The sequence below is a fragment of the Podospora bellae-mahoneyi genome, assembly GCF_035222275.1.
Source record: "Podospora bellae-mahoneyi strain CBS 112042 chromosome 1 map unlocalized CBS112042p_1, whole genome shotgun sequence".
In the NCBI taxonomy this organism is placed as follows: Eukaryota; Fungi; Ascomycota; class Sordariomycetes; order Sordariales; family Podosporaceae; genus Podospora; species Podospora bellae-mahoneyi.
This window is the reverse complement of record NW_026946359.1, coordinates 4,295,520-4,322,381: the sequence shown is the minus strand read 5'-3', so window position 1 is coordinate 4,322,381 and position 26,862 is coordinate 4,295,520. Positions and strand designations below refer to the sequence as shown.

The 26,862-nt window shown below is 53.2% G+C and overlaps 6 protein-coding genes across 6 annotated transcripts; 3 read left to right on the top strand and 3 right to left on the bottom strand.

The window, feature by feature from the left end:
• The first annotated feature begins 25 nt into the window (after positions 1-25).
• STT4 (Phosphatidylinositol 4-kinase stt4) lies at positions 26-6,425 on the top strand. Its single transcript, XM_062874685.1, has 3 exons — positions 26-471; positions 558-4,697; positions 4,759-6,425. The coding sequence occupies exons 1-3, from the start codon at positions 274-276 to the stop codon at positions 6,241-6,243; spliced, it is 5,823 nt and encodes a 1,940-aa protein (XP_062737737.1). The 5' UTR covers positions 26-273; the 3' UTR covers positions 6,244-6,425.
• Positions 6,426-6,435: 10 nt separating this feature from the next.
• QC761_0014410 (uncharacterized protein) lies at positions 6,436-7,220 on the bottom strand (the record flags this gene model as incomplete). The annotated part of the gene is made up of 2 exons (XM_062871973.1): positions 6,436-6,986; positions 7,093-7,220. The coding sequence occupies 2 exons, from the start codon at positions 7,218-7,220 to the stop codon at positions 6,872-6,874; spliced, it is 243 nt and encodes an 80-aa protein (XP_062737736.1). The 3' UTR covers positions 6,436-6,871.
• Positions 7,221-7,421: 201 nt separating this feature from the next.
• Positions 7,422-9,618, bottom strand: QC761_0014400 (uncharacterized protein; the record flags this gene model as incomplete). The annotated part of the gene is made up of 4 exons (XM_062871972.1): positions 8,935-9,618; positions 7,748-8,857; positions 7,579-7,630; positions 7,422-7,448 (listed from the first exon to the last, which is right to left on the bottom strand). The coding sequence occupies exons 2-4, from the start codon at positions 8,776-8,778 to the stop codon at positions 7,422-7,424; spliced, it is 1,110 nt and encodes a 369-aa protein (XP_062737735.1). The 5' UTR covers positions 8,779-8,857; positions 8,935-9,618.
• A 2,189-nt stretch (positions 9,619-11,807) lies between these two features.
• Positions 11,808-17,025, top strand: QC761_114050 (uncharacterized protein). The gene is made up of 4 exons (XM_062874686.1): positions 11,808-13,080; positions 13,558-14,050; positions 14,141-16,669; positions 16,995-17,025. Exons 2-3 carry the CDS (start codon positions 13,824-13,826, stop codon positions 16,650-16,652), a joined length of 2,739 nt encoding a protein of 912 aa, XP_062737734.1. The 5' UTR covers positions 11,808-13,080; positions 13,558-13,823; the 3' UTR covers positions 16,653-16,669; positions 16,995-17,025.
• Positions 17,018-18,081, bottom strand: RIB4 (lumazine synthase). The gene is made up of 2 exons (XM_062874687.1): positions 17,654-18,081; positions 17,018-17,456 (listed from the first exon to the last, which is right to left on the bottom strand). Exons 1-2 carry the CDS (start codon positions 18,073-18,075, stop codon positions 17,057-17,059), a joined length of 822 nt encoding a protein of 273 aa, XP_062737733.1. The 5' UTR covers positions 18,076-18,081; the 3' UTR covers positions 17,018-17,056.
• Positions 18,082-18,516: 435 nt separating this feature from the next.
• Positions 18,517-26,563, top strand: QC761_0014370 (uncharacterized protein; the record flags this gene model as incomplete). The annotated part of the gene is made up of 4 exons (XM_062871971.1): positions 18,517-20,042; positions 20,097-21,110; positions 22,747-23,612; positions 23,713-26,563. Exons 1-4 carry the CDS (start codon positions 18,711-18,713, stop codon positions 26,561-26,563), a joined length of 6,063 nt encoding a protein of 2,020 aa, XP_062737732.1. The 5' UTR covers positions 18,517-18,710.
• Between the last annotated feature and the right edge of the window lie 299 nt (positions 26,564-26,862).

Below are 26,862 nucleotides of genomic sequence, written 5' to 3'. Positions count from 1 at the left end.
ATTGGTATTTGGGGGTCAGAACTCCACTAAAAGAAAGTGGGTAGTTATTAAGGTGCCCATCCACCAATCTCACCACCGCGCCGCCCCGTAATCTTTTCGTTTCAACATTTGACGTTAGGTTGTGATATTTGGACAGCCTCCCGGTCTGCGCAGGCAAAGCGTATCTTATTCCCCAGGAAGCCTCCGGGCGCCTGAGCGTCTCTGGAATCAACAACCACCTCACCGTCCCCGTTCTCTACGAATGACATACGGCAAGAAACAGCCTACAACATCATGGCCCGTGACGTTCGGCGGAAGGCCTTAGAGCGCATCGCCGCCCTAGCAGCCTCGGACCCAGCGAGCACTTCATTCGACAAGTCAGACCTGGATAGGCTATGCAGAGTTGCCCCCAACCATAAAAGATCTTTTTCTGGCGTCAATGGCAACAGTGCAGGAGGGCCCCCTTGGCCAGAAGCTGCCCGTATTCCCATGGTAGACTCCACCAACAGATACACCTCCAGTCCAGTCCCTATGTCGTTTGTATGCTCTGGCTGACCTGACCCTCGCGCTCGACATAGACTATTCGCGAATATGAAGTTCTTATTGCCCTTTGCAAGTCGGCGCCGGCTTTGCGCAGTGCCCAGAGCGCCCAGAAACTGGCCCGTCACCTTGTCCCGTATCTGCTCGACTCCCATGTTCAGGCCTTCGCCCATTCCCCCTTTTTCCGCAAGATCGAGCCGTCTCCTACCGAGTCACTGAGCTATCAAGTTACTGCGGCTTTACTGTCCCTCGGAAATCGTCATGCCGATGTGCAGCAGACGGTGGCCGACAGCATCTCTGCCTTTCTCAGTGCTTGTGCCCATGCCACCGAGAGTGTTTCTCCAACTGACGACGACGACCCAGCCGCTTTGGAGGATGCCACAAGAACCGCGACTATTACCGTTGCCCTGCTGGGATTCCTGGACGCTGCTTGCGCTCAAACAAGTTTCTGGAGGACCGGCAGCCGCCTCGGCCTTGTTTCTCGGTTGCGAGACCTCCTGTCGCAACCCTTTCTGGTCGCCGTAGAAACCGCCTTCTCCATTATACGGAACTTTCACTCACCAGATCGCGATGTCAAAGAGTGGAGGCGATGGACGCACCATTACGAGGATGCCGGCCGTCCATTGGGGGCCATGCTGCTGCAAAAGAGCTTGATGAAGCTCCTAGTGGCGGCAACCTCTCTTTTGGTTGCTGAAGAGGATGCCTTGCGGGAGACGCACATTCTGGACATCATCATGTCTGGCCGTGGCTTGCGCAGACCCCTTACGGCAAGGAGTTCCGAGGGAGACTTTCGTTCTGTGGAGCTGTATGCAACCGTTGCCATTGACCAAATGAACTACCTGGAATCCAGCGCAGATTTTGACAGCCTTCTGCCCGCGAAACAGAAACTTGCGTTTGCTGTTAAGGCTTATGCTCTGGTCAGCTACTTGAATGCGTGTACCCTCAACGAGGATGCCGCAGATGGCGAGGTCCTCATGGCGTGGCTAGAAGAAGCACTTGGCGACCCGTCCGGTATGGGAAATCATGAATTGGCGCCTGTGGTCCTCAAGTCCATGGCTTTATTGTGCAAGGTCTCTCCTTCATACGCCATCAATGTCAGCCGCCTGCTTCCTCGATTTATCGTCCAGAGCGGCGCCAAAAGTCATATTGTGGTGGTGGCATCAAAGTGCCTCGCCTTCGTCCTGCAAATGCTTTCCAAGGACGCCGTTATTACAACACTGTACACACTCGGCAACGTCTTGAGTCCCGGCAACGAGCGGGGACTTCCTGGCGGTCCCAATGGAGATGGCCAGGACTCTTCCCAAATCTACGCTGGCAGACAGTCGACCGGCAGCTCCATATCCTTCCAGTTCTCTGGCGAAGAGGAGTCGGCCATTGTTCAGGGTAACGTGGTTCAGGCAATCTGCGAGATTGCAAGCGCGTGTAAGGACGAGAAGATTACCGGTCTCGCTCAGTCAATGCTTGCACAAAAGATCGTTAAGCTAAGCACTCCAGTCGATGCGCGGATCATTACCGGCGCTGCCAGTCTGGCTCTCAGCGGGGGGCAATCCGAGTTTCGCTACCTTTTGAAGAAATACGCCAGCGTGGCGCATGATGCCGTCGTCGAGCACAGAGAGGCACTTTTACACTCTGTCATGAAAGCTCGTAATCATATTTCAGCCAACATACGAGCAGACTCCCCGCTCTACGACACCTACCTAGAGCACTTGCTCGACGGTATCATCTCGCAGGGAGACGCACATACCCACCAGAACCACACAAAGGACTCTGAGTTGGAGTTGGCTGCGCGTGAAATTGCCCAGCTGCTGCCTCCTCTGGCGACCTTCATGTCAGCCAATGACTTTTCCTTGAACGACGCCGCCGATGATGATAGACGTTCCATGCTTCGTGACGCATGGTTCAATATCGTCGTCCATGGCTTTGCCGCGTCGACAGCCCGCGGAAAAGAAAGCATGAAGTATCTGAGGATCATGGCGATACATTCCCCGCCTTTGGTGTTGGAGAACCGCGGGGAGGAGAACGAAAGCGATATTGACCTAAATCCCATTCTCCGCAGAGGGGAAAGTTCGGATCGGGAGTCTCTGATGAAGAAGCACCTTGCCGAATTAGTCCCCTCACGAAGCAGCGAGATCAAAGGATTGAGCTACCGCAAGACCGTTTTTCTTCATGCGGCGTTCTTGGTTGAGAGTTTGCGGGCAGATGCTGGAGATTGTACCAAAGCACTCTCGTACTTCCTCGAGCCCAGCATGAGGCGAGGTGATGTGAGCAGGACCATGGATGGTATCATGAACGCTGTCGTTGACCGCTACCTCGTCAAAACTATCAACGCTACGAACCCCGCCTTCACTGCGCAATATGCAGCCATGCAGCTCGCCAAGATCTTTTCCAATTGCTGTCACCGAATTGAACGGGTTCAGCAGGCTGCTTTTAGCTGCGCTGACCGCATGATTGATGCGATACCCTCAGCCTTGTGCCAACGATCCTCGCTGTTTGCGCTGCTCGAGCTCCTGACCCTGATGTGGTCCAGTTGCCTGGAAGCCGAAATTGATCGGTACGAGCCTCGAACCACCTTCAAGTCGAACAAGGGGGACGTCGTTGTGGAGCTTTCGGACGACTACCAGTTCAGACAGCTTACTCTCCAGAACTTGTATCAAAAGGCCAAACGGTGGTTGTCAAGTGCCATCAGTATTGCGCCAGCCGATGTCAAAGGGTTGCTCCAGACCTACCTCTCCGAATTTGATGACGATAGCGCTTTCGGTCACATCTCACTTGGCAGATCATTTGCTGTTGAAGTTGGCTCGACCATTCCATCCACGGATCAGAGACTTGGCTCGCTTGACAGGCTTGGGGACTGCCTCATCAATACCGCCTCTGATTTTATGGCACAATACACTACGCGCCAGGAGTACCGATACTCTGAGGCACTTCCTGACCAGAGCATGGAATGGATGAGCCTCATGAGACCAGATCGCAGGGCCTCATATCTCCCATCTCCTGGCAACGAAAGCGCAGATGCGAACACGGCTCTTGCCCACATTGAGAAGCGTGCGCTGAACCGCAAAATTACATCAGTGACAGACGTCCGCGACATCCTTCGCCGCGCGGCTGCCCTCCTCTGCCGGAGCAATCGTGACGAATGCTCCATTGCACATTATCTTATCAGCATACCCTTTTCCATGTTCACCAAGCAGTCCATCAAACTCGGAATCTCTCTTTGGCTGGGGGTCATGAACGAAAACCCCCGGATGGAGCCACGTATCCTGGCCGAGATTGTTCAGCAATGGGAGTTCACCATCCAGAAGAAGCTGGGCCTTTTCAGTCCAACAATAGCTAGCCCAGATCCGTTCTTCCAGAGGCAGGAATTCGCCCCGAGTGACAGCGCCGCGATGACGAAGCGCAAACAGACGGTTCACAACCTTCTAGCACCTCACTCAAGGCTACTGCAGTTCCTCAGCAGTCATTACAATGCCACCCGTCTGGGTAACCCTGACACGAACCACATGTTCCTCCGCCTCCTTGATGTGACACTTGAGGCTGTCAAGCACTCAACACCACACCCAATGGCAAGAGAAATTCGGTTCCAGGTTGTCCTTCTTGGCCTTCGGGTACTCAAGACCAGCTCGACCATGGGCGCGATTGCACAATATCGTCTGAAGGATCAGATTCTGTCAGCGGGCTTGGGTTGGTTCGAAGCTCCACCGCGCTGGTCGTTTGGAAGCAACATTCTCCAGCTCAAGACCGAAATCTATCTGATCTCGGATGTCCAGACTGCCCTGGCTGCCACCACGAATATTGGTGCACAATCCGCTGGGAGCATCAAGTCCCTTGCGGCCAAAGAAAAGCTTCTTGGACTGCTTTTGGATAGCGAGCTTTCTCGACTGAGCGTCTGGGTTCGCCCAACTGACTCGTCACGACCTCCATCAACCTTCCATCACCACCACCATCATACCGGCAAAGAAAGTCCATTTGAGGCTAGCATTCACCCCTTGATCCGAACAGCCTGGGCGGAGAGCCCATCTCTAGCCGTACATTTGGCAAGCAGGTTCCCGTATCCACGTATCCTTAAGGAGGTCCGCTGGCTTTTGCTGAACTTTCCCGCCAAGGCTATCAAAGAACCCGAGGCACTGCCTATTCTTATCGATGGTTCCCTTCCAGAGGACGTCACTTTCCAACTCAAGGTAAGCATTCCCTCGACCACTGTTCAGTACGAACGCCCATGCTAACTATTACCCTCTTTAGTACATGTTGTTCTGGGCTCCTGTTAACCCAATCACTGCCGTGACGCTGTTTTTGCCAGCATACAAGAACCACCCCTATCTTATTCAGTATGCTATGCGAGTATTGGAAAGCCACTCAGTGGATGTGACATTCTTTTACGTCCCTCAGATCGTACAGACTCTGCGCTACGATGCCTTGGGCTATGTGGAACGCTACATCCTCGAAACCGCACAGTTTTCACAGCTCTTCGCCCATCAGATCATTTGGAACATGAAGGCCAATGCTTATAAAGACGACGACTCGCAGATCCCCGACGCCATCAAGCCGACGCTGGACAAAGTCATGGGCCACATGGTGGACAGCTTTTCGGACGAGGATCGTGAGTTTTACGAGCGCGAGTTTTCCTTCTTTGACGAGGTAACCAGCATCTCGGGGAAGCTCAAGCCGTTGATCAAGAGATCAAAGCCAGAGAAGAAGCAAAAGATCGAGGAGGAACTGCGAAAGATCAAGGTCGAAGTTGGGGTCTACCTTCCCAGCAATCCTGATGGTTCGGTCATTGGTATTGACCGTAAATCCGGTAAACCGCTACAGAGCCACGCCAAAGCACCCTTCATGGCGACCTTCCGTATCAAAAAGAAGAAGCCCGAGCTTGATGAGGCCGAGGAGCTGCTCGCCGAACCGGTACAAGAGAACCAAAGTGCCGATCACGACAACACAATTGAGGTTTGGCAGTCAGCCATCTTCAAGGTTGGCGATGATTGTCGGCAGGACGTGCTCGCCCTGCAGATGATCGCTGCTTTCCGAGGCATTTTCCACAGTGTTGGCCTGGACGTCTACGTGTTTCCCTACCGCGTCACGGCAACAGCGCCAGGCTGCGGCGTCATTGACGTTCTTCCCAACTCCATCTCACGCGACATGCTGGGCCGTGAAGCCGTCAATGGTCTCTACGATTACTTCATCTCCAAGTATGGCAACGAGGATTCGCTTCGGTTCCAGCAGGCACGCAACAACTTTGTGAAGAGTATGGCTGCCTACTCGGTCATCTCGTTTCTGTTGCAGTTCAAGGACCGCCACAATGGCAATATCATGATTGACGACGCCGGCCACATCCTCCACATCGATTTCGGCTTCTGCTTTGACATCGCGCCGGGCGGTATCAAGTTTGAGCGCGCACCCTTCAAGCTGACGTCCGAGATGCTTGCCGTGATGGGCGGTGGTGCAGATACACAAGCCTTCAAGTGGTTCGAAGAACTGTGTGTCAAGGCATTTTTGGCGTCTCGGCAGTACACGGAGAAGCTCTCGCAGATTGTGCTACTCATGATGGACAGTGGGCTACCTTGCTTCAAACCGGAGAGCGTCAAGCACTTCAAGGAGCGTTTTGTGCTGGACAAGACCGAACGTGAGGCCGCCGAGTTTATGAAGGGCCTGATTAAGAAGAGCTACGGCAGCTACTCGACCGGCATATATGACCAGTTCCAGCTATTGACGAACGGCATCCCGTACTAATTTTGTGTTTTTGGCATCATATAGCTACGTTTTTTTATGTTTATGGGGGGTTCTGGATGTGTTGTTGGAATAGAATAGCTTCGGAGATGGTCTAATAGCCTTGTTGCATTTTACGTATGGATACCACTGATGGAGGTAATAAAGAGTGGCATTCTGATTCGTTTAAACACGAGGACTTTATCCAATACCAACCTTGGCAGTGTCTATGATTCGTCTTCCATTTTACACCACTGAACCCTATTTGTTTGTCTAGCGCGGCACAACCAAGGCCAATATCGCCAGTCGAGTAATTTATCTCTCAACGATCGCACAGTCAAAAAGATAAATTCAAAAAAGGCCCTGGTTAGTGAAGAATAGCTCGATTCAACCCTAGAAATCCGTAGTCTTAACATCTCGGTACGATCTGGAAATCCTCCACCAGAAGTATACGCTAGACAAACAAACAAGGTCGGTGGTGTATGTACTGGGTATCTCTGAATAAATTCGAGTGGGTTTGGGTCAAGAGCAATCTGCATGGCCCAACCACATTCATGTGCTTTTACATTCATGTGTTTAGATTGTCCATGCATTCACCCACCAAGCTGCTAAACGCTCTTGGTTAAACGTAACCCCCAGGTCTCGCCATAGCTTAGGAAGACCCTTGTTGCTGCATGTGTGTGGGAAGATTATACGTTGCGTAGTCGACATGGACAAACGCTCTGTCAACAATGGGGACCGACTCCAGAACGTATTGCAAGCTCTCGCTGGTGGATGAAAATTGTTTTAGCGGGTGAGAGAAAAACAAACCTGATGTGCATATACTTGATTGCAGCTCGTGCAGGAGGGGAGAGAGGGTGCTTTGAATCTTACCTCAGGTCGTGGCTGTCTTTCAATGGAGTGCTGGCGTCGAGGACGATGTCGACCTCGACGTTGAGCTTATCACCGGCATGGTAGGCTTGTAGGCCCTGGATTTGCTTGATGGTTTTTGCGAAGCGCATGGTGAGGTAGAGGACTATAACAAGTCAGGCGGGTCAGCGAGGTATGAATTCAGACAAAACAGGGGGTGGTAGTCAGGGTCTCACGAATGTTTCTCTGGTCTGCGGTAGCAGAAAAGCCCGAAAGGTGGCGGATATGTTCGTAGGATGTTTGAGACCAGTTATAAATGACAACGCCGGAGAGCAAAAGGCCGCCGAGAGCATCTAGCCACCATACACGTGCCCAATAGCCTACAATAGGGAAGGCAATGGATCCGGCGTTGAATATCACATCTGTACTCGCATCTGCCGCACTAGTTTTTGCCCCTGTCAGAAACTGCTGCTCACAGCACAGCGGGCATCGAGAAACCAGGAAACTTACAGGGCCTGTACGCTCGAGTTCTTCACCATGCGACACCATAGCCAGCACAACCCTTTGATGACAATGGTACCAAACATGATTCCAATTGCAGCATTTCCCCTGAGAGACTGTTAGCAACCGAGCATTGACATGTGTATCATGACTTTTTGAAATGCCTGGATCGACTCACAGTTCAATGATGTGACGATCGGGAGAAAGAAGACGCTGGATGGCCTCCAGAGCAACTTGAACGAACGAAGTAATCATGATCACGGAAAAGACAAGAACACCCAAAGGCTCAAGTCTCCGCCTTCCGATCGGATATCGATATTGATCCTGCTGGCGAATGAGAACCGTGGTCACCCATACGATGACGGTTGAGATGAAGTCAAGAACCGCGTCCACCAAGCTGGCCAGCACCGAAACCGACGGGACGTTGATGATGACGGCAATTTTGCCAGCTAGGAGAATAACATTGGCAGCAAAATTGATGTATATAGCCAAGGTGACAATGGGGGCATCGCTGTCGACGAGGTCATCTTCAAGCCATGGGATTTCAGGCTTGGCACGCCCTCCGTTTTCAAGGTCGTCGTCGTCTTCCACAGCTGCCCCGCCGTTGCTTTGAAGTAGAGGAGTCGTCTCGGTAGACCGGTAAATATCCTTTGGGGTCCGCTTTACCTTGCGCGCGGGCTCTTGTGACGTGGTTGGTGAGTTTTCCGTGATGGTGGCGGGTATCTCGACACCGCGAAAGGCAGATGCGGGCATGTTGTTGTACTCATTGAGCAGGTCATGAGGCAAAGATGAGTCCAGGAGGCGGTCAATGTAGAGATACTGCTGGACCAGGTAGTTGACACGTTCATAGTACTCGCGTATATCCTTCTTCATAGCGGCCAGCTCCTCTGGGGTCTTCCAGTATTTTTCCCATCGATATCGTGGGTTGCTATTTCCGATCAGGCGCATGCTGCGCATGTGAGAGCTGTTCAAGATGGCACTCATGCGGCGCTCGTCTCGCCTATGCGCCTCATCTTCAACCGTTTCAGCCGCGCCTTCTTCCTCATCGCGGCCACCAAAAGACAAAGGGTTTGCTAATGCCGCTGCAGGTCGATTCCTGATCAGCGAAGCCAGCGCCCCGTGGCCCATGGGCGCAATTGGCGGTTCATCTTGGAGGAGAAGAAATGCAGAGCGCGGGAACATGGGGCGCGTTGTCGGTGGCGAACTCATCTTGCTCACCTTGACTTGTGTGTTGATAACCTGACGAGCCCTTTTCTGGGAGAGAGAATTTGGAGGGAAAAAAAATAATCTAGAGAAAGTGTTGGTCAGCTCCGATCAACTCACTAGCTGCAACGGTTCAAAGCAACAAGCCACAGGAAAACCCACTGGTGAACGACGTGGTGAGCTTATCAGCAGTCGCAGTTATCAGATTGACGCTTCTTGTCGGCTCGTTTTCTCAGAGAACCTGTACGAGTCTAGACCCAGGTTCTTGGCTTCCTGATGATGAACGGAACATAGAAAACGGTGCGGGTAACCTTTTTCCCCGAGCAGCCTCTCTTCTCGAGTCAGTAACGCTGGCCTTGCTCCTTTTTCACCAAACGCTCAAGGTTCAACGGCCTGCTGGAAGGCGAAGCAGCTGCTCTCAAACCAGGGTAGTAGTGGTGGCGACGCCACCTCAAAAGGCTCCACCAAAGGTTCAAGCTAAAACGCCTCCTGAACTCCAAAACGACATGATTGAAACGACAAACAGTGCGCAATGAAACAGTGAGGAGCAGTTTGTCTTGAATACACAAGATTACTATGTTATAAATATGGATGGATATAGTATCAAAAGTTGGCAGTGTGTGGGAGGTGATGATACCTGTTTATTCACTCACCTCCACTGGCTTGGCTCTCTGTTTTATCTGATCCTGATGCCGTCCGGATTTGGCCAAGGTGGAACTTGTCTCTTCACGAGAGCAATCCGACCAATTGCCACTTGCCTGAGGGTGAGGCCGAGAGCTGAGGACTCAGGACTGGACGGAGGTCGACGGCGATCGTCCGCCTTCGGCAAACTGCGGGCTGCGGTTGATGTCATTCAGTACCGAAAAGCAAAGTCCAAGACGGCATCGTGCAGGGACACGCCTTTTGATTGGTGCAACAACACCAGGGCCATCCAGATTCATATCAAGCTTTCGTGGTGCAGTCTCGGCCTGCACTATATGGATTCTTTGGATATATCTGTATAAAATCCTGTCTGCCAACATGCTCATTGCCCCTCTTGAAGCCATCCATTGTCTGAAAACTCTCGTCTTTTGCCGCTGCAGATACCTCCATGTCTTGACTCGATGTCACAATCGGATTGCGCAATCGAATGTATTCTGCCGCTCTACAGTTGGCCGCATCCCGGGACAGACATCGCGAATACTAAGGTAGGTGTGCTTCCACAACAGCAGAGAGGCGCAACGTGAAAAGCGCCGGACAACCTCGCAGTTCCGTACTCGCACCACCGCTGACCTGTGGTCTTTTCTTTATTCGCAGAACATGCTATACACGGCCTTCTGTACACTCCCGAAGGGTCCTGGCAGTTCACTTCCGTTGGCAACACCAGAGCACGGCGTGTAGCACTCGGAAGCCACATACTCGGGTTCCAACCTACCAATCTTGTCAGATTTTCCACAACCAACACTTACGATACATTCTCAATACTGCCCCACAGTCTTCCTAACCACCGGTACGTGGGGAAGTCACAGCTCGTCGCCGTTCGCAGCCATGGCGGCGGTGCAGGCTTGTGGTCAAGTCACAAACTGGACACAATTATCAGCCTTTTGTGTCCGCGGCTTGAACCTATCGGACAGCTTTTGTTGTTGGGTACGGTATCCCTCAGGGACACATACTTCATTCTTCTCTCGGGATTATCTACAAGGCACGAGGATGTTTCATGAATCCCAACTGTCTTCGGACTCGGCATTGTCCGAAAAGCCAATTTGGCACCACCACACATTCGTGGCTCTCACCGGCGGCACGACTCGCAGAGTGGTTGAACTATGGTACTCTAGAGTCTACGCATAGCGAAATTTCTACACACTGCTTGGTAGACCAACAGCACATTTGGCTCCTAGTTATGAACATAACACCAGGTATAATCCGTACAGCAGCAAGGTAATCAGCGAGGTCTCATCAACCCCCGTGGGATGGAGGAAGATGCTGGTGTCCGGACTATGACCGCCTCTGACGTGGGACTCTTTTAAGACCTGCGCCATGTCCGCCGTAAACGCGTCACCTCGGTTCATCCCAACAGGTCTTTGGAGAAGATAGCAACCGGTGCGCCAGAGCAATGACCATGCTGGCTGGCGGTTGCTAAAACCAGGCCACCCTTGGGCACTAAAAAGGGAGCATTGTACATCAAAACAAGCTTCAAGAAGACCATCCAGGCAGGTATACCAGACAGAAGCCCACCCACTATACCCAATCCAGCGTTTTCTTGAAGAACCGCTTGATGGTCAACCACACCACCGCCAAGTCCAGCACGGTGGGTCGTTCCGAGTCTCGCCCCTTTTCCCTTTTAATGTGGGGAAGAAGCGCCGCCTCTGTGCCCAATGCACACGGTATCACTTCTTTCCTAACCACATGCGGCACGGTCCTGTTTTGTTAGATGTCTCGATCCACCAGTTTGCGATGCAGAACACAACCCTATAACGCAGAGATCCAAGGAACTCGCGGCGGCAAAGCAAGGCAGCGTCCCGGTCCATGGTCAGCATCTGGAAATTTGATGTCTGTTCTGCGTAATAATATGGACATACCCTTTCATGCTATGGGACATGCTTCTCATGCCTTCCGAAATTGCCAAGCACTGCACCCATCGCCAAAAAGAGATCTCTTCAACCAGATGGTTGGGCCATGAGCAGCAAAACATCTCGATACTTTTCCATTCAGGGCCCACCGCTTGCTTCGGGCCCCTGTGAGGCTTGGACACGTACTGGACATATACTAGAGGTTGGCGGCTCAGAGTGATGCTGGCAACGATGAGATCTGAAGGTATTGCCGACAGGTTTCTGGGGACAGTTGATAGGCCCTTTGAACAATTCAGGAAGTATACGTACTATCTCTGGAGGGCTGTGTGAGTGATTGCAGTCCCTTCTTCCTCCGACCAACCACAATATTTCCTAGATATATATTTTCTGGAGGAGGGTGTGACACCTTCCTCCCCCACCGAGCTGCGCTTTTATTCTCCGCCCTGACTGGGTATCAAAAGCCTCAAAGCACGCCACAGACGGCCTGATCGGCATCAAGCAATATTCAAACACCGCGGCGCTCTCCCAGGAACAGGAACGCGTTGTCTTGTTGCTTTTATTTAGCGGCGACAACACGATCCCTGGCGATCCTTGGCGATCCAGATACTCTGTATTGGCCCAGGTAGGTCGGCCGACCGGGCTCCGCCGTGCTCAGAGGCTCCATCCCCATCCGTTCCCCTCACCTAGGTACTCTCAGGTCTCCCCAACCTGGGAGTTTTCCGTGGAGTGATCTCGTCCTGCCTTGTTCCCAGCCCGCCGCCCGCAGGCCGCATCAAACACGGACGGGCTTGCTGTGCGCATTCCTTGAAAGGCATGCGTGTCTCGTTGCGGGGGGGACGAGCGACCTATTGAGGCTCGCAGTTTCTCGTCCTGGCTGTCGTGGCTTTTGTTGTGTACTCTGTGCTGTGATGCTGTGACTTGTGTGGCCCCGGGCAGCAAAGCCGGGCAGCTCAGCAGGGGGTGCGAGGCCAAAGACGAACAGGGGGTTTCCCACCAACGGGAGCGCGCTATTCTCACCAGTGCCCTGGCGCTCGCTGGTAGCGCCTTCTAAAGCCTCCCCACTCCCATCCCAGGTGCCCAAGGTCCTACCTACCTGGGGCGCTGGGCTATACACACACAGTGCCGCTGCCAGCTGCCCTGTCCGGGCATGCCCGCCATGCCATGCCATGCCATGCCATGGAAATAAAAATAATTCTCGAGCCAACCGCCCATTTTCTCCTCCTGATCCCATCCTGTCGTCTGGTTGCTGTCACTGTCACTGTCGCTGTCGTCTTTGCTTTCCCCCATTGCACCCTGCTGCTCTCGCGGATATCCCATCTGAAGCATCGTGTGTCGTCAATCGCTTTCGCCCACCAGTTTCGCTTTCGCTGATTCCATACCATACCATACCCGCATCGCATTCGCTGTCTCTCTCTCTCTCTCTCTCCCCCTTCCTCTCTCTCGAGCACACTCTACCTACTCTCTCTCTGTTTACGAGAATCGCCTCTCTTTTGCTACATCGCCTCGGAGTCTCAGCCCGTTTTGAACCGCCAGGTTTCTTTTTCGCAACCCTCTCCACAGCGCCGGTTCATAGCGTGGTTTTCCTCGCGTTATCGTGCATCGTTACTTTGTCATTTGTCATCGACACAAACGAGCCCGTCAGAGTCTGACCTGACGCCTATCTCAGTGTCCGCGGTTATATACACAAAGCCGTCTGGCTGTCGTCCAATAATCCCCCTAATTGTCAACAAGCTTGCGACTTTGGCTCGCTCCTGATTCTGTAAGTCAAAACCTTCTTTCTTCCCGTGTCCCTTGCCTGCCCGTCACCCGCCTAGCCTTGATCTCTTCCTCTCTTCAAACAGCCCTCGACCGATCGTTCGTGAGAATGACGGTTGCCAGAAGGGCCCTTATGCTCCCGTTGTTCAGTCTAAATCTCTGGGCGTGCCGGTTTGGTCTACGACGCTAGGGGAGGCACGGGAAGGTTAGGATGGCACCGCCGGACAGCTGGAACCTGTGTCGTGCAAGCACACCAGCCCAGTGCGTCTCAGCTCCTGCTCCCTGTCCGTCTGTTCGCCTGGCAGATACACCAGACTCTGAGTCTCGCATCCTTTCCTCCTTGCCCCCTCGGCTGTCCGACGAAGCAACCCAGCACCTGAGCACCCATCTGGAAGCTCTGTCTCGGGCTTCTCGGGTCACAGCATGTCCCTCCCCACTCGCGCAGACAGTGTAACTGACCTTGTTTTGCCCAACGATGCAGTCCGCCAACACCGCGTGTATCAGCCGAGTTACTGTCTGAGGAGAAACACGCGGCCGCCGGCTTTTCGAGCCCCAGCTGCGACTGTTCCCGACAGCAACCTCGGTAGCCTCTCTGAGCATTGTCTCACCTCACCTCCTACCAGCCTCGTATTATCCGACGCACCTTCCCGAGTACACAAAGGGACCGCAGTCCCCTGCCCTCCTCGGCTTTTAGTCCGGCGCAACCACCCAACATCTCCCCATACAACCCCATCGAGACCTCCCTATATGCCTAGGTTTCCCACTTTTGTCAAGCGGAAGTCAACCGCTGACAGCCTTGAAAATGTTGCCGTGACGGGCCCTTCGTTCCGGGTGCTCGAGCGTACCGAAGTCTCGGGGGGAAAGTCGTTCGACGGGGGTGTCAGATTGACGGGCAAGCCGCACGGCGCGCATCGGTCTACCGCGTCTGAAGTCACGGTTGACGACAACATATTCGCTGACCTCAAGCCCAACCGGTACGTCTTTCACCTAGCTGGGGATATAAGAAGGCTGGCGAGAGCAGGGGTTCCGCTTTTTTTTCATTTCCGATTGCTAATAGCTCGCAGCGGAAGCGGATCTTCCAACACGACCAAAACGAACTCCACCGATAACTCGTCCCGTCACAGCAATGCCTCCACTGCCCCTTCGTCTGCCGACATGGGCGGACAGGAAGACTGGAGAAACAACAAAAAGCTGCACGCCGATATCCCAGTGCCTCCCATTCCAAAATCATCCTCGGCCAACTTTCTCAAGGCCGCCGGTCGCACATTTTCATTTGGCGGGCAAAAGAAGCAACTACCCCCAGCACCAGAGATGCAGGAGGACAGGCCATCCAGCCCGGTCGCTTCCGATGTCCCGACAGCTCAGACGCCGGTAAATGGCCGATCGAGAGCGACCACCACTTCAACTTCCACTACTGTTACATCACCAAGGATCGACGACGACGACTTTAGTCTTGATTTGGGCGGCGACTTTGGCAAGATGATACTCGGAAGCAACAAACGCTCAAGCGTGGCCACGGTCAAAGATGAACAAAAGGGCAGGCAGGCGCTTGCCCCCCGCTCCCTCACTGCGTCGCGATTGAACCAGCCCTCCCCCCTTCACATCGACATAACTACCAAGGTCGAGGCTTCGCCATACTCTTGGAGCAGCCAGCACTCCAACGACCAGCTAATCGCGCCGTCTAGTCCATCGCCCCCCATCAAGGAGAACCTCCCTCCCCCAGTTCCTCGCCATACCTCGCCGCTTGCCGAAAGGAAGCCCAGTGCGTCCCCAGAAGCAGGCCTTAGGAAACCGCTGCTTGCTCCAAAGACACCAACCCCCGAGGAGGCTGATGGTGAGGATGAGGAGGCGAGACTGTTGAGGGACTCTCTGTCCACTGTCAATAAGTTCATGACTGGGTCTGTCATCTCGTCTCACGCCCCTTCCACGTCGAGATATCGCAGAGATGAAGATGACGACAGTTTGTTCGACACGACGCATTCGTTTTCTTCAAAATCTGCCAGCCGCTTCACAGCCAAAAACGCCAGCCCACCTTCGAGCAACAAGGTAATGACCCCAGCCGAGTTTGAAAAGTATCGCCAGGACAAGGAAAGACAAGACAAGGAACGACAGCAGGAAGCTGTCTCAAACAAAGACAAAGATGACGATGACGAGGACAACTATGAGGATGACGAGGACGACCTTGAAAGAGCGAAGCAGCAGACCAAGCAGCGTCGGAAGCAAGAGGCACACATGGCGGTATACCGGCAGCAGATGATGAAGGTCACTGGTGAATCTGCCAATCTACCTTCCTCAAGACCGAGCCTGCAAATATCTTTCAGCACTCCGAACCTCCCCAATCTAGCCCTCGCCTCCGGCGCCAACCCAGCGGTTGCCCACGCTTCGGACCCTTCAGACGAAGATGAGGAGATTCCATTGGCTATTCTCGCTGCACACGGCTTCCCAAACAGAAACCGGCCGCCCACACGCCTGAGCACCATGGCATCGAACCCCAACTTGCGCGCCTCACAACAACCTAGCTTTCAAAGGCCAATGTCGGTTACTGGAGATGCCGTGGCTGGAGCCGGAGCTGGCACCCCTGGACGTCTTCCTGCCTTTGCAAGAAATCTTCCCCAAGACCCATTTCTTGGCGCTGGTCTGGTTCGCAACTCTGTCCGCGAGAGCTTCGCTCTCGGAGGCGGCGCTCCTGCCCCCGGAAACCCCGCAGGCGCGATTCCTCCTGGTGGCCTGATCAACATCATCGCAAACGAAGAGCGCAACCGCGCAATGAGGCGCGGAAGCCCGCACATCGACGGCTCGGCATCGATGCCGGCCATACCCGGGGCAGGTCCTTTCGATCCGATGATCGGCATGCCGTCACATCTCATGTACCAGAATCAAGCTGCTCCTCCGATGCTGACGCCAGGTGACCAGGCACAGATCCAGATGACGCAGCAGATGCGAACATTCATGCAGATGCAAATGCAGTTTATGCAGATAATGGCGGGCCAAAATGGCAGCGCTCCCACCACGCCCAATGGCTACTTGACTACCTCACAGTCAGCCGGCAGTCTCGGCGCCATGGGTCCTCTCCCACCGATGCCGGGGGTGGGCGGTGCTCCTGAGATGCGTCATTCGTTTCTAGGAAACGACTCCATGCTGGATCTGCCCACTGGTCGGGGGGGCGACGCGCAAATGCGCACGATGAGCATGGTACAGCCAAGCTCAGCTTCATGGATACAGCCCCTGCAACATCCTGGCTTTGCCCCTTCGATCATGATGCAGGGCGGTGGATACGCTCCATCAATTGCCCCCTCAGAACGAAGCAATATTGGCCTTCCTGGCCGCTACCGTCCAGTCTCCCACGTTCCGGCACCACACGTTCCCGTGGCGCCAGGCCATCTCCGGAAATCGACCACCATGTCGGGAGCAGTCACACAGCCCACAATATCGGTAACAAAGTCTGGAAGTGGCTCGGATGATGACGATGAGGAGGGGTGGGCGGCGATGAAGGCCACGCGCGAGAAAAAGAAGTCGATGTGGAAGAGCAAGAAATCGTCGTCGATCGGTGGTGATCTGGGTTCATTTATCAACTGAGTGCATCTCCTGTCACAGTATGACTCGGTATTAGTATCTATATCGGAGGGATTAGAGAAGTTGGTGGATCTTTTGCTGCTGGCCATTTTGCTTTTGCATGTGTTGGATAAATCAAGTGGCCACATTGTACATTCATCTTTGTTTCATTATCTTTATCGGTATCAGAAGCGGTCTTGCGGCGGATAAAGGGGGCGCAGGAGTGGTTTTGCCAGAAGGAGTGGGGATAGCGTTGAGGAAAGAAAGGAGGTGTTTTTGGAGCCTTTCTCTTTGGTGATTTTTGAGGCAGTCCTTTCGGACAATTCACGATAGACATAGCACTTCATTGCTCTAATTCAGTAATAGGAAAAGCATTGTATTTTCGGACCCTTCCCTAGCTTTTCGGTTCGCTACTTTCCGATCTGTTTCTATTCAATAACGCCCGTGGCCCAATTCTTGCGCTTGACACTCATTTCCACAGCGGCAAGGCCCCAATCCTCCCCATGATTATGGCTGCCGGGGATGATACCCGCACGTGCCTTGGCTTGTTCGTCGTTCAAGACGGTCAAGACGCCAAAAATGACGGGCACGCCTGTGTCTAGGGACACACGCATTAGGCCATGCGATACACTTTCGGTAATATATTCAAAATGCATCGTCTCCCCCTTGATCAAGACCCCTATGGCAATGATGGCATCGAATGGGCCCGTCGAGACCGAGCTTCTGGCAGAGAGTGACGCCAAATCGGCCGTCGAACTTCCCAGCAAATCACCTGCCGACCCCCCAGCGCCAGCAGAAGACGATTGCACTTGCGAAGCTGCATAGAGACTGTTGTATTCCAACCCCAGTAGCAGGGGAAAATGGTCAGTTTATAGACTAATAGGTTAAATTTACACTCTCGATCAAGCATATGCACTGCTTTCTCCACCTGAGATCAAGGCCCAGCAGCGAGCAGAGGTTGTTGCTCTAGCAAGCTTGCCCCTCGAGGTCGAGAGTAGGAACAACCGCAAAGAAAACAGACGCACCGCTGAACAGCAATTGGCAGCTCCCACGCGCCTGGGACTGTCTGTACCACGATATTTGATTCCTTGACACCCGCCTCCAACAGCTTGTCCTTTGCGCCCTGGACCAGAGGCTCGATTATGGTGTCATTCCATCGAGCGTGGACGATGCCGATACGGAGGTTACTGCCATCGTGGTATTGCGGGGCTGGGCCTTTGGTGTGCATATTGTCGATGATACGGAAGGTTACGGGGTCGGGTAAGCAGATTGTGGCGTTTCGTGATTTGACTCTGGCTGAAGGCTTTGTATAGTCGTGGAATGAGTAATTCGAACGATAACTGTGAAAAAGTGAGCTTCCAAGTTCCGGAAGGAGGTTGAATAAATGAGGGGCAGTCGGCATTCGAAATGCTCCTGAGGGTCCGCTGACGTTGCTGGCCCGGGCCATGGCGGGGCTCCTTCTGCCTCGTCTGCCGCTCGGCAATTTCCTCTTGGCTCATCAACGGTGGTTAGTCAGCAACTCAGTTCCTGCTCTGATTGGTCCCCTATTGTCAGTATATGTTTACTTCCTTCCTAATCCGTCGACCAACTTCAAGATGAATGGCCTCACTACATTATATCACAATGTAAGGATATCAGGAGGTTCGATATACTTCTCGCTACTAAATGTTTTTGCTGAGACATGTAAGTTTAGTCTATTAAGAGAGGGCACAGGGATTCCCCCCTTCGATAGTGCGTCAGCTACTTTGTGCCAGGTACCAACCACTGCTGGCGAGCTCCCAACAAGGCAAGAACCACGGTGGTTGCGCCTTTCAGCTTAACAGCGCATCGGTGCCTTCTCTCTGTTCCAGGTGTCTGGTCTTCACGTGGACAGAGTGAAAGCCGAGTAACACACACACACACACACAAAAAAAAAAAAAAAAAAGAACCGTCTTCCGCAAAAACATATCTGCCCCGCACCAAGCAATCTACCTTGTGGGCACCGCCCCTTATTCCCTCATCTACTTATTATTATTCCATCACTCCCGCTAGCACCGTGAGTACTACCCTTGATATCAATATTCTGTTGTTTTTCTAGCCACCATGCCCATCACACCACTTCCGGATGATGCTTGCCGGCGGATCGGCTCGACTTTGAACATTACCTCAACTTTCATGGTCTTGAAGGAACTGCTGGACAACGCTCTGGACTCGGGGGCACAGACCATACATATCAGTGTTTCCCCAAACACTGTAGACAAGATTGAAGTGAGGGATAATGGAAGCGGTATATCATCCTTTGACTTCAACGCCCTTGGCCGTCCTTCGCATACGAGCAAGCTCAGTTCCTTTGAGGACATCGACAAAATTGGTGGGAAATCCCTTGGATTTCGTGGGACAGCCTTGGCCAGTATCAACACGGTAGCAACCGTTCATGTGATCACGAGAGTCGGATTGGAAACCCCTCAAATGATTCGGCTTGCTGACAACGGCGGCGTCGAAACTCAAAGCGTACACGCTGCTGAGCAGGGCACTACAGTCATAGTCACCAACATTTTCTTCAATTATCCCGTCCGAGAACGAATCGCGAGAAAGCCGGTGGAGATATCGAAGAACATCGAGAAGATGAGGCACTTGGTTCAGGCTTGTGCGTTTGCGAGACACCCGCTTAGGATACACTTTGCAGTCTTAGAAAACCCCAATCAGTCCCTGAGGATATCTCCGCATCCAGGCAAGGACATTATGGAAACAGCTATCCAGATCTTCGGTGTTCAGAAGGCATCTAAGTGTTTTGTCCGAACGTGGCCCGACAGACCAGATCCCAACACAGGCTTGCCGGGCGAAGAAAGGAGCAGGCGACACGTGTTTGAAGCGATTCTTATGAAACCAGATGTCGAGCACAGCAAAATTCCGAAGGGCCTTTTCTTCTCTGTCGACTCCCGCCCCATTTCAGCCACTCGAGGAACCGGGAGAAAACTGACCATGGCGTTGAGAGAATGTTTGAGACAGTCTGTCTGTCCACTAACTTCGGCAGGTGTCCCCAAGGATATTTTCATCTGTCTGAACATCTGGTGTTCTCTAGGATGGTACGATGTTAACATAGAGCCAACCAAGGAGGATGTTTTGTTTCTTCAGGAAGACCAATTGATCAGTGACTTCAAAACATTCCTGCGGGTGGTCTACCCCAGTAGTGTCAATGAGGGACAGGGTCGTGAAAATAGGGGGGAGGTGTTGGAAGCTTGTTCACACTTGGAAGATGGGATTGGTAGGCAGGGGAATCACCGCCCGTATGAACCCAATAGCACATCAATTGCCGACCAACATAAGAAACATGCGGCAGCCGCGTTACCCCTTTTGCACTCGTCACGAATCAGAGGGGACGGTGATGGAGAGATGAGCCCACAAGATAATGACAATCACCGGGATCTTTTCACCGTAAGTACCAACGTAACTCTACAAAATTACCTGCATTCGCCAACATTTCATAAGGGCCAAGCGAGTTCGTGGACGGTTGATATGTCGGCTCCGGTAGACGGATCGGATGGTGACTTTGACATGGAGAGTCAGAACGAATTGGGCCAACCTGTGTGTCCAACTCTGGAAGAGGAGAGCAACACCGACACCCAAAGCCAAGTGGAAAGTCGGCAGCGTTCAGAGTCTCATGTGGCCGACGGACATAACGCTTTGGCAGAGCTCAACCCGTGGTCTATTGCAGCTATGGGAAGTCTCAAAAGGCGCCCTCTTCCCTCGGGCCGCCCGGACAACCAGCAGTTTCACGAGAAACAGCCGACATTATCCAGAGTGCCTCCACGTGCAGAAGCTACGGGTATTAGGGGCCCAGCCCAATCTCATCAGCGAGGACTGCCTATTGTGAGACTGAACCCTAGCTTCAAGCTCCCAGTCACGCCATTGACCCCGTCACCATCTTCCGAGCCAGACCAGTTGATCCCACCATCACTTCGGCCGAGCCATGGTAATACGAGCCACCCGACGTATAAAAATCGCCTACTGCCGCGCCACATCTACCCTCACGTGTCAAGGGCAGCCAGACTACTCATCGGTGGGTGTTCAGACAACGCAGCCCAAAGACTGGAAGTGCCTCTTGGCGAGACTCCAATGTCATCAAATGCGGTCCAAAGAACCTCGTCGCAGCTTCTCCACATACCAAAACGACAACAGAATCAGCAGCTTGACCGAGTAACTCGGGGAGTTTCGGCTGAAAATGTCCTGTCATCAACTGGAGATCCCAATCAACATAGCTCTAGTGACTCTGATGATACGACAACGGAACTCCATAGCTTTGAAAACACTGGTTCAGAAGACGAGACTGCGGTCAGCGGTCTGACAAATCCTGGAGCACGGCAGCATAGAAATGGCGGTGATATCAGGAAGTATTTCGAAAAGCGGTATCTTGATATGAGAAGAGCAGATGGTCACTCGAAACAAGCCACGCTCCCTTTTGAGAAGCATAGAAACAACGTCGAAGGCGACAGTGATGGCTTGGTAAGACCCACGGCAGGGCCGGTGATTCGATCTCAACACAACGCTCGCGCAGTAGTCACAGAAACATCTGCTTCGGGCCATTCCAATAACCCTCTAGCACAGTCCAATCATGAAGATGCTGGTGAGGCGGCCAGTCTGCAAAGTTTATTTGGACCGAAGGATGAGCAGAGGGTGGGGCATGCCCTCCATCGTGGTGGGAAGGAACAGGGCGCCGCTCGAATCAGGAGGCCGCATTTCCGGGTTTCCAATCACGATACTGAAAGACCTGTACACAGCACTACAGAGGTCGGACTTGGCCAGAACACGAGAAGTTGGCTGCCGTTAGGAATACCCAGATACGAAACTCATGCGCCCCGGGTTATCATCAACACTCTCGAATTAACGGTTTTCCGGCCGATACGCGAGCTTCGATCAGGAGCAGAAAATCACCCTAGAATGGTATCACAAAGCCTGCGATTGCCATTTTCAGAATGGGACAGAGCCATCTTGACACAACTGAAGAAACTGTTGAGGAAGCTTGCACCGGCCACAGAGTGGACGCTTCATCCGAACACTGCTGAAGACTGTACAGAGATGGAACGCATTGGCAGGCAGTGGGCGAAGGAAAGGGGGCTTGAATTGCAATCTTGATGTATATGCTTGGCAAAACTTTGCTCGTGTCATGTATAGCTCTATCTGTTGCTGTGTTTTGGCATGGAAAAGAGGGAATACGAAGTGGGATGACGATGATAGGAGATACCCGGGAGGCATACTCTGACAAAGTTAAATAGGGGAGTTGAAGGGGGAGGATAGAGAAACAGCGTGTTAAATATCAATTGGTAATTTGGTGTCTTATTTTCATGCGAGGCGTGTCACTTGTCTCGAGAAAACGTGCCGTTGATAATGTTCACCCTATCTCCAGGCCTGGTTCCGACCCCAAAGGTGTGACGGACTGGCCGGCCGCTGCAGTCATACAGCGGGCCACCTCTTGGCTGGGCGGCAGAACACAAAGGTTCCGGAGAGGTTGATGGAGGTATAACAAGTGCCTTAATAGCAGGGTCACGATCAAGGCCGCTCCCGCTGATCCATAGTAATCCATAATCCATTAACCTCGTGTTGGGCAAGTTGGCAAGAAACGCTGTAACATTGGGGAGAAGTAGAAAACGTCATGACCTTGATTGACTCTTTGCTCCCTGTATCAATCAGTGCATTAGGGAGGTACAAACAGAAAGAAGCCAGTTGAGCAGTTGAAGACTTATCAAGCCTATTCCAGCAGTCATGGAAATCCACGTCATTTGAGGCCTGGTTCTACATATGTCAGTGCACAGACCAGGGCAAGACCCGCCCGCGGGCTGTCACAATCTCCTGGGTCCCTGGCGCGCACGCTAACCAAACAGAGGCCGTGCATGTTACCCAGCACTGCCTCCTCCAAGTTCCAAAAGCGCTACCTGGTGTGGGGACACCACCCAAAGCATCCTTCCACACTCGTGCGCGTCCTTCCTGTCCGGGGCTGACGCTCGTTATCCTGTCGCTCCTATTCTTTCCAGTCCCCAAAGGCCTGCCGACGACATATCGAACCGACAGAACTCGAAAAAGACAGGCACTCGTCAGATTGGGACTGCAAGACGACGTACACTCCAAAATGCACAGCACATAGTCCGTTGCCGTTGCGCCGTTACCACAATCGCCGATTCTGCCGACAGGCCCAGCTTTCTTCAACAGTGCAAGACCGCCGGCAGCCTATTCGTTCTACCGGCGTGTTCAAGACATCGAGACGGTCGACACTCCCCCTGACGCTGCCGACATCAACACAGCAGCTCTGCTAAACATGCGAGACGTCGATGCTCCCGACATCCCAGTTACACCCAGGCTCCCTTTCCATTCAGAGTCGCCATCTGAGCCCCGTGGTGTCCGAGCCCGTGGCTACCATGATCGGCCCCGGCATGCGGCCGATGGGTTGTCCCTATCTTCGGTCGTCGCCATGACGGGTCGGAGCCCTTCGCCTGACATCTTGTCGTCCGATTTTGTCCGCCACACAGGCCCTCGTTCCCGGCTATCCGAACTGCGGTCCTTCCTCCGCCTTCCCGCTGTGTTGATATTGCTGTTGAGCCCCCTCACCCGTCCGGCTGCCGCTGCCTCCGTGCCGTTCGAGAACTGTCTATCAGACACCTACAGAAACAGTCAACCGCCAAAGCTGCAGTGGGAACCCATACACATCGATGCTACTTTCGAAGCAACCGATAGGCACTCTCTTCGGGTTACGCTGTGGGGGAATGTGACGGGCTCGTACACACCGGTGTCATTGCCGCCGGCGACCAGTCCGGACTGGGCTGACCCGAATAAAACCGACGGCAAGCTTCTGGGGGTGCCCGACGTAAATAAGTTCACCACGTTGAGAGCCAGGATCAAAGTCTTGACGTATGAGCCTTGGTCCAATCTTACCGACTTTTGCAATGATGAGTTGAAGAACGGAGCATGCCCGCTTGGGCCTGTTTTTGGCGACTGGAATGGATCTGACTTTGGGTAAGTTGGAGCGAACACTCAGCGAAGGAAAGGCCTGCCTTTTGATCTACAGAGCTCAAGGGCCCGGTCGTGAATGTGTAGTGCTGACAGCGTCCTATAGCCTAGTCAAAGACAAACTGCCGTTTGTGTCAATCAGCAACGATTTCTACTCGTCGTATGCTTTTGGATCGTTCTCGACGTCCTTTGAGGTTATTTATGGAGATCAGGCTGAAATCATCACTTGCGTGACAGCCAACGTGACGCCCGATCTGGGAAGTTTGGCTTGGATGTTGAAATTCCTACCCCTGGCTGTTCTGGTCTTTGTGGGTGCAGCAACAGTATTTGCAGCAGTTTTCAGCCCCTGGGGAACCAGCGATGTCTTCCACTGGAGCTCCAACTACGGTCGTGACCCCGATCTCCTTCGACTTGTCACCCCTGGTTTTGGAGATTGCCTTCAGTACATTCAGTTCGTCGTCCTCACTGGCGGCCTGACGCTTAACTACCCAGGATTCTACCAGCCTATCGTCAGTCAGGCAGCGTGGTCAGCACTCATGTTCAACCAGAGCTTTGTCACGCAGGACCCTGGATGGGTCAGTCTTCGGGACGGTATTTATGTTGCAGACGGTGCATATGGCTTGCAACGCCTCGCCCAACTGGCCGGCATGGCTAACCCTGAGGATATATGGACTGGCACTATTATCTGGGTGTTGGTCATCATTGCCGCTATAACTGTCCTTGTACAGGCCGGGTTTGTTGTTCAGTGGCTCTATCGCTACTTCCAAAAGGTCTCGGAAGAAGACTTGCGCGCCAAAAACATACCATTTACTCTCGGCAATGTTGTCAGGATTGTCTTGAACTATTTCCTGATGCCGATTGTCGCCCTATCGACGTTTCAGCTCGTCATCGCTGGCCAGTCACCGGTCTACACGGTGGTGGTCGCTGTCCTGGCTCTGATTTTGATTATCGGATTTGCAGGTTGGCTGCTTTTTCTTGTTGCCAAGACCAAGCCTCGAGCTTTCCTGTTTGACGACCTCCCGACGCTTCTCCTTTATGGCCCGCTGTACAACACTTACTCGGACGAAGCCGCAGCTTTCACTATGATCCCTGTGCTGTTGAATTTCGTCCGCGGCATAGCAGTGGGAGCCGTGCAGCCTTCTGGCGTCGCTCAGGTCGTCATTCTTGCTATCTGCGAGGTGATACATGTCCTTACGCTGCACGCTTTTCGGCCGTTTCACTCAGCGACATCCATGAATGCTTACCACACGCTTTTCTCTGCGCTGCGTCTTGTCACAGTGCTCCTGATGGTGGTGTTCGTGCCATCACTCGGTGTTCCTGAGAGTGAAAAGGGCTGGATCGGCTATGCGATTCTCATCACTCACGCTGGCGTTCTTGTGCTTGGATTTCTCTTGAACGCAGTCCAGACTATTGTCGAGGTTGTTGCCCGTATGCTAGGGGCTGGCGGTGATGATATTCGGGGTCAGTCCCGAGGTGGATTGTCCAAAATCTTTGGCATGAGACAGCTTTCCCGCCGTATGTCTCGGCGTGAAACCGGCCCATCTCGCCAAAGCCAGCTCTCAAGTTCTGCCATGCTGGATGTCGACGAAATATCGAAAGCAGGCTACATCATGCCTGGTGGACGCATTAGGAGTGAGTCGGCCGGGAGCATGGGTGTCATGATGCATCATCGGCATAGAAGCTCGTCCGGGTTCAACACCCCTAGCTTTGACGGTCCCGCGCGTCCACTGGAGAGCATTGCCGGCTCTTACACACCCACGACACCGGGAGAAGCCAGCAACTTTTCTTTCCTGCCATCTCCTGGACACCCCGGTAGGCCCCAGGGTTCCATGACCATGCAGGCTCCAGATCCGTACTATCGACCACCGAGGCAACGGCGCCCTACTATTGAAACGACCTATTCGCCTACCACCAAGGTGGGGGGGTCATGGACGAGCAGTGATTGGGCTCAGAAACGCCTTAGCGAACCTGGGACGGTGCAACTGAACGACCCCCTAGAAATTGGCACTCAGATATCAAGGGATGCCACACCCGCGCCGTATGTGGTTCCTTTTGGTCCCACCAGGACTGACTATTCCATGCGAGAAGCGGACTTTTATTACGGAGTTAGAGGCCAGAGGTTAAACTCGGATGCGCCGAGTCGCAAGCTGAGGACTGGGCCCGCTGATCCGACTAGACCAATGGCTTCTGCGGCGGGTTGGTTCAGGAATATGTTTGCGCCTAAAGGCAAGGATAAAGGAAAGGGCTTTGAAGTGGTCAGAAGTTCACGGATGCCACCTGCGATGCAGGCGTTGAATGGCGGCTTTGAAGACGACCGAGCGCCCCAAGGAATTCCTGTAGCTATGGGCGTTCTTCGCAGCGGCCCGATTGACCCTGACTCTGACGATGGGACACGGTCAAAGAACGATGCTCTACGCTCGACAGACGTAGACATGCCAGAGCAAGAACCCTTAAATGGCCGAGGAAGCCAGCAGGATGACGAACTTGACGGCCTGGAAAGTGCACCAGCTGTTGACGCACCACCCTCACTAACCGATGAGGATGCAGGGATAGCCTCTCGCTCCCCCACCACATCCGTGAGGCCGGGCCCCAATAGTTCATTGCAAATCGAGGTCCCAAATGTCCCCAGACGAAGCTCAAAAAGGAATTCAAACCCCCAGGTCCAGGTGCCACAGTTATCTTTACCCAGTGAAGCAGGTCGGTCAAGCAATCTCGCCCCATCCGGTGCGACCTCTTCGCGGCTTCCCTTCGAACGGACACCCTCGCAGAAGAGATTGTCTGGGTCCTCCGCGGGGGTCACCGAGGACTTCAGTCAAGTTGAACTAAACGACCGGTCAGGCAGCAACGACGAAAGACCTGCCGGGTACGGGTTTGTTTCTAAAGGCAGCATAAACAGGGTCGATCGTGAGACTGATCTTTTGGGCACCTCGGCTGAGGTCGTCGATGAACGACGGTAGAACCAAGTGTCATTGTTGTCGTTGTCTATTGTGAAGCGCTCTATCTCTCATATTTTCTACAAGTCTTTTCGGGCTATTTTGAAGGGTTACTATGTATTGCCAAATCCGGGCTGGAAGCCCGCTGCTCTCTGGATGTGTAAAATATGGGTAGAGGGCAGGTTTGGCTGGGTGGCATGGATTTTCAAGGTTATATATAAAGGGTCGAAAGAGGTCTCAGTATCTTGTTCTTTTAGCGATGGCGCACAAAACGGGTATAATTGGTATCATGCGTTCTGTTTCTCAGCGGCCTGCCACTTCCC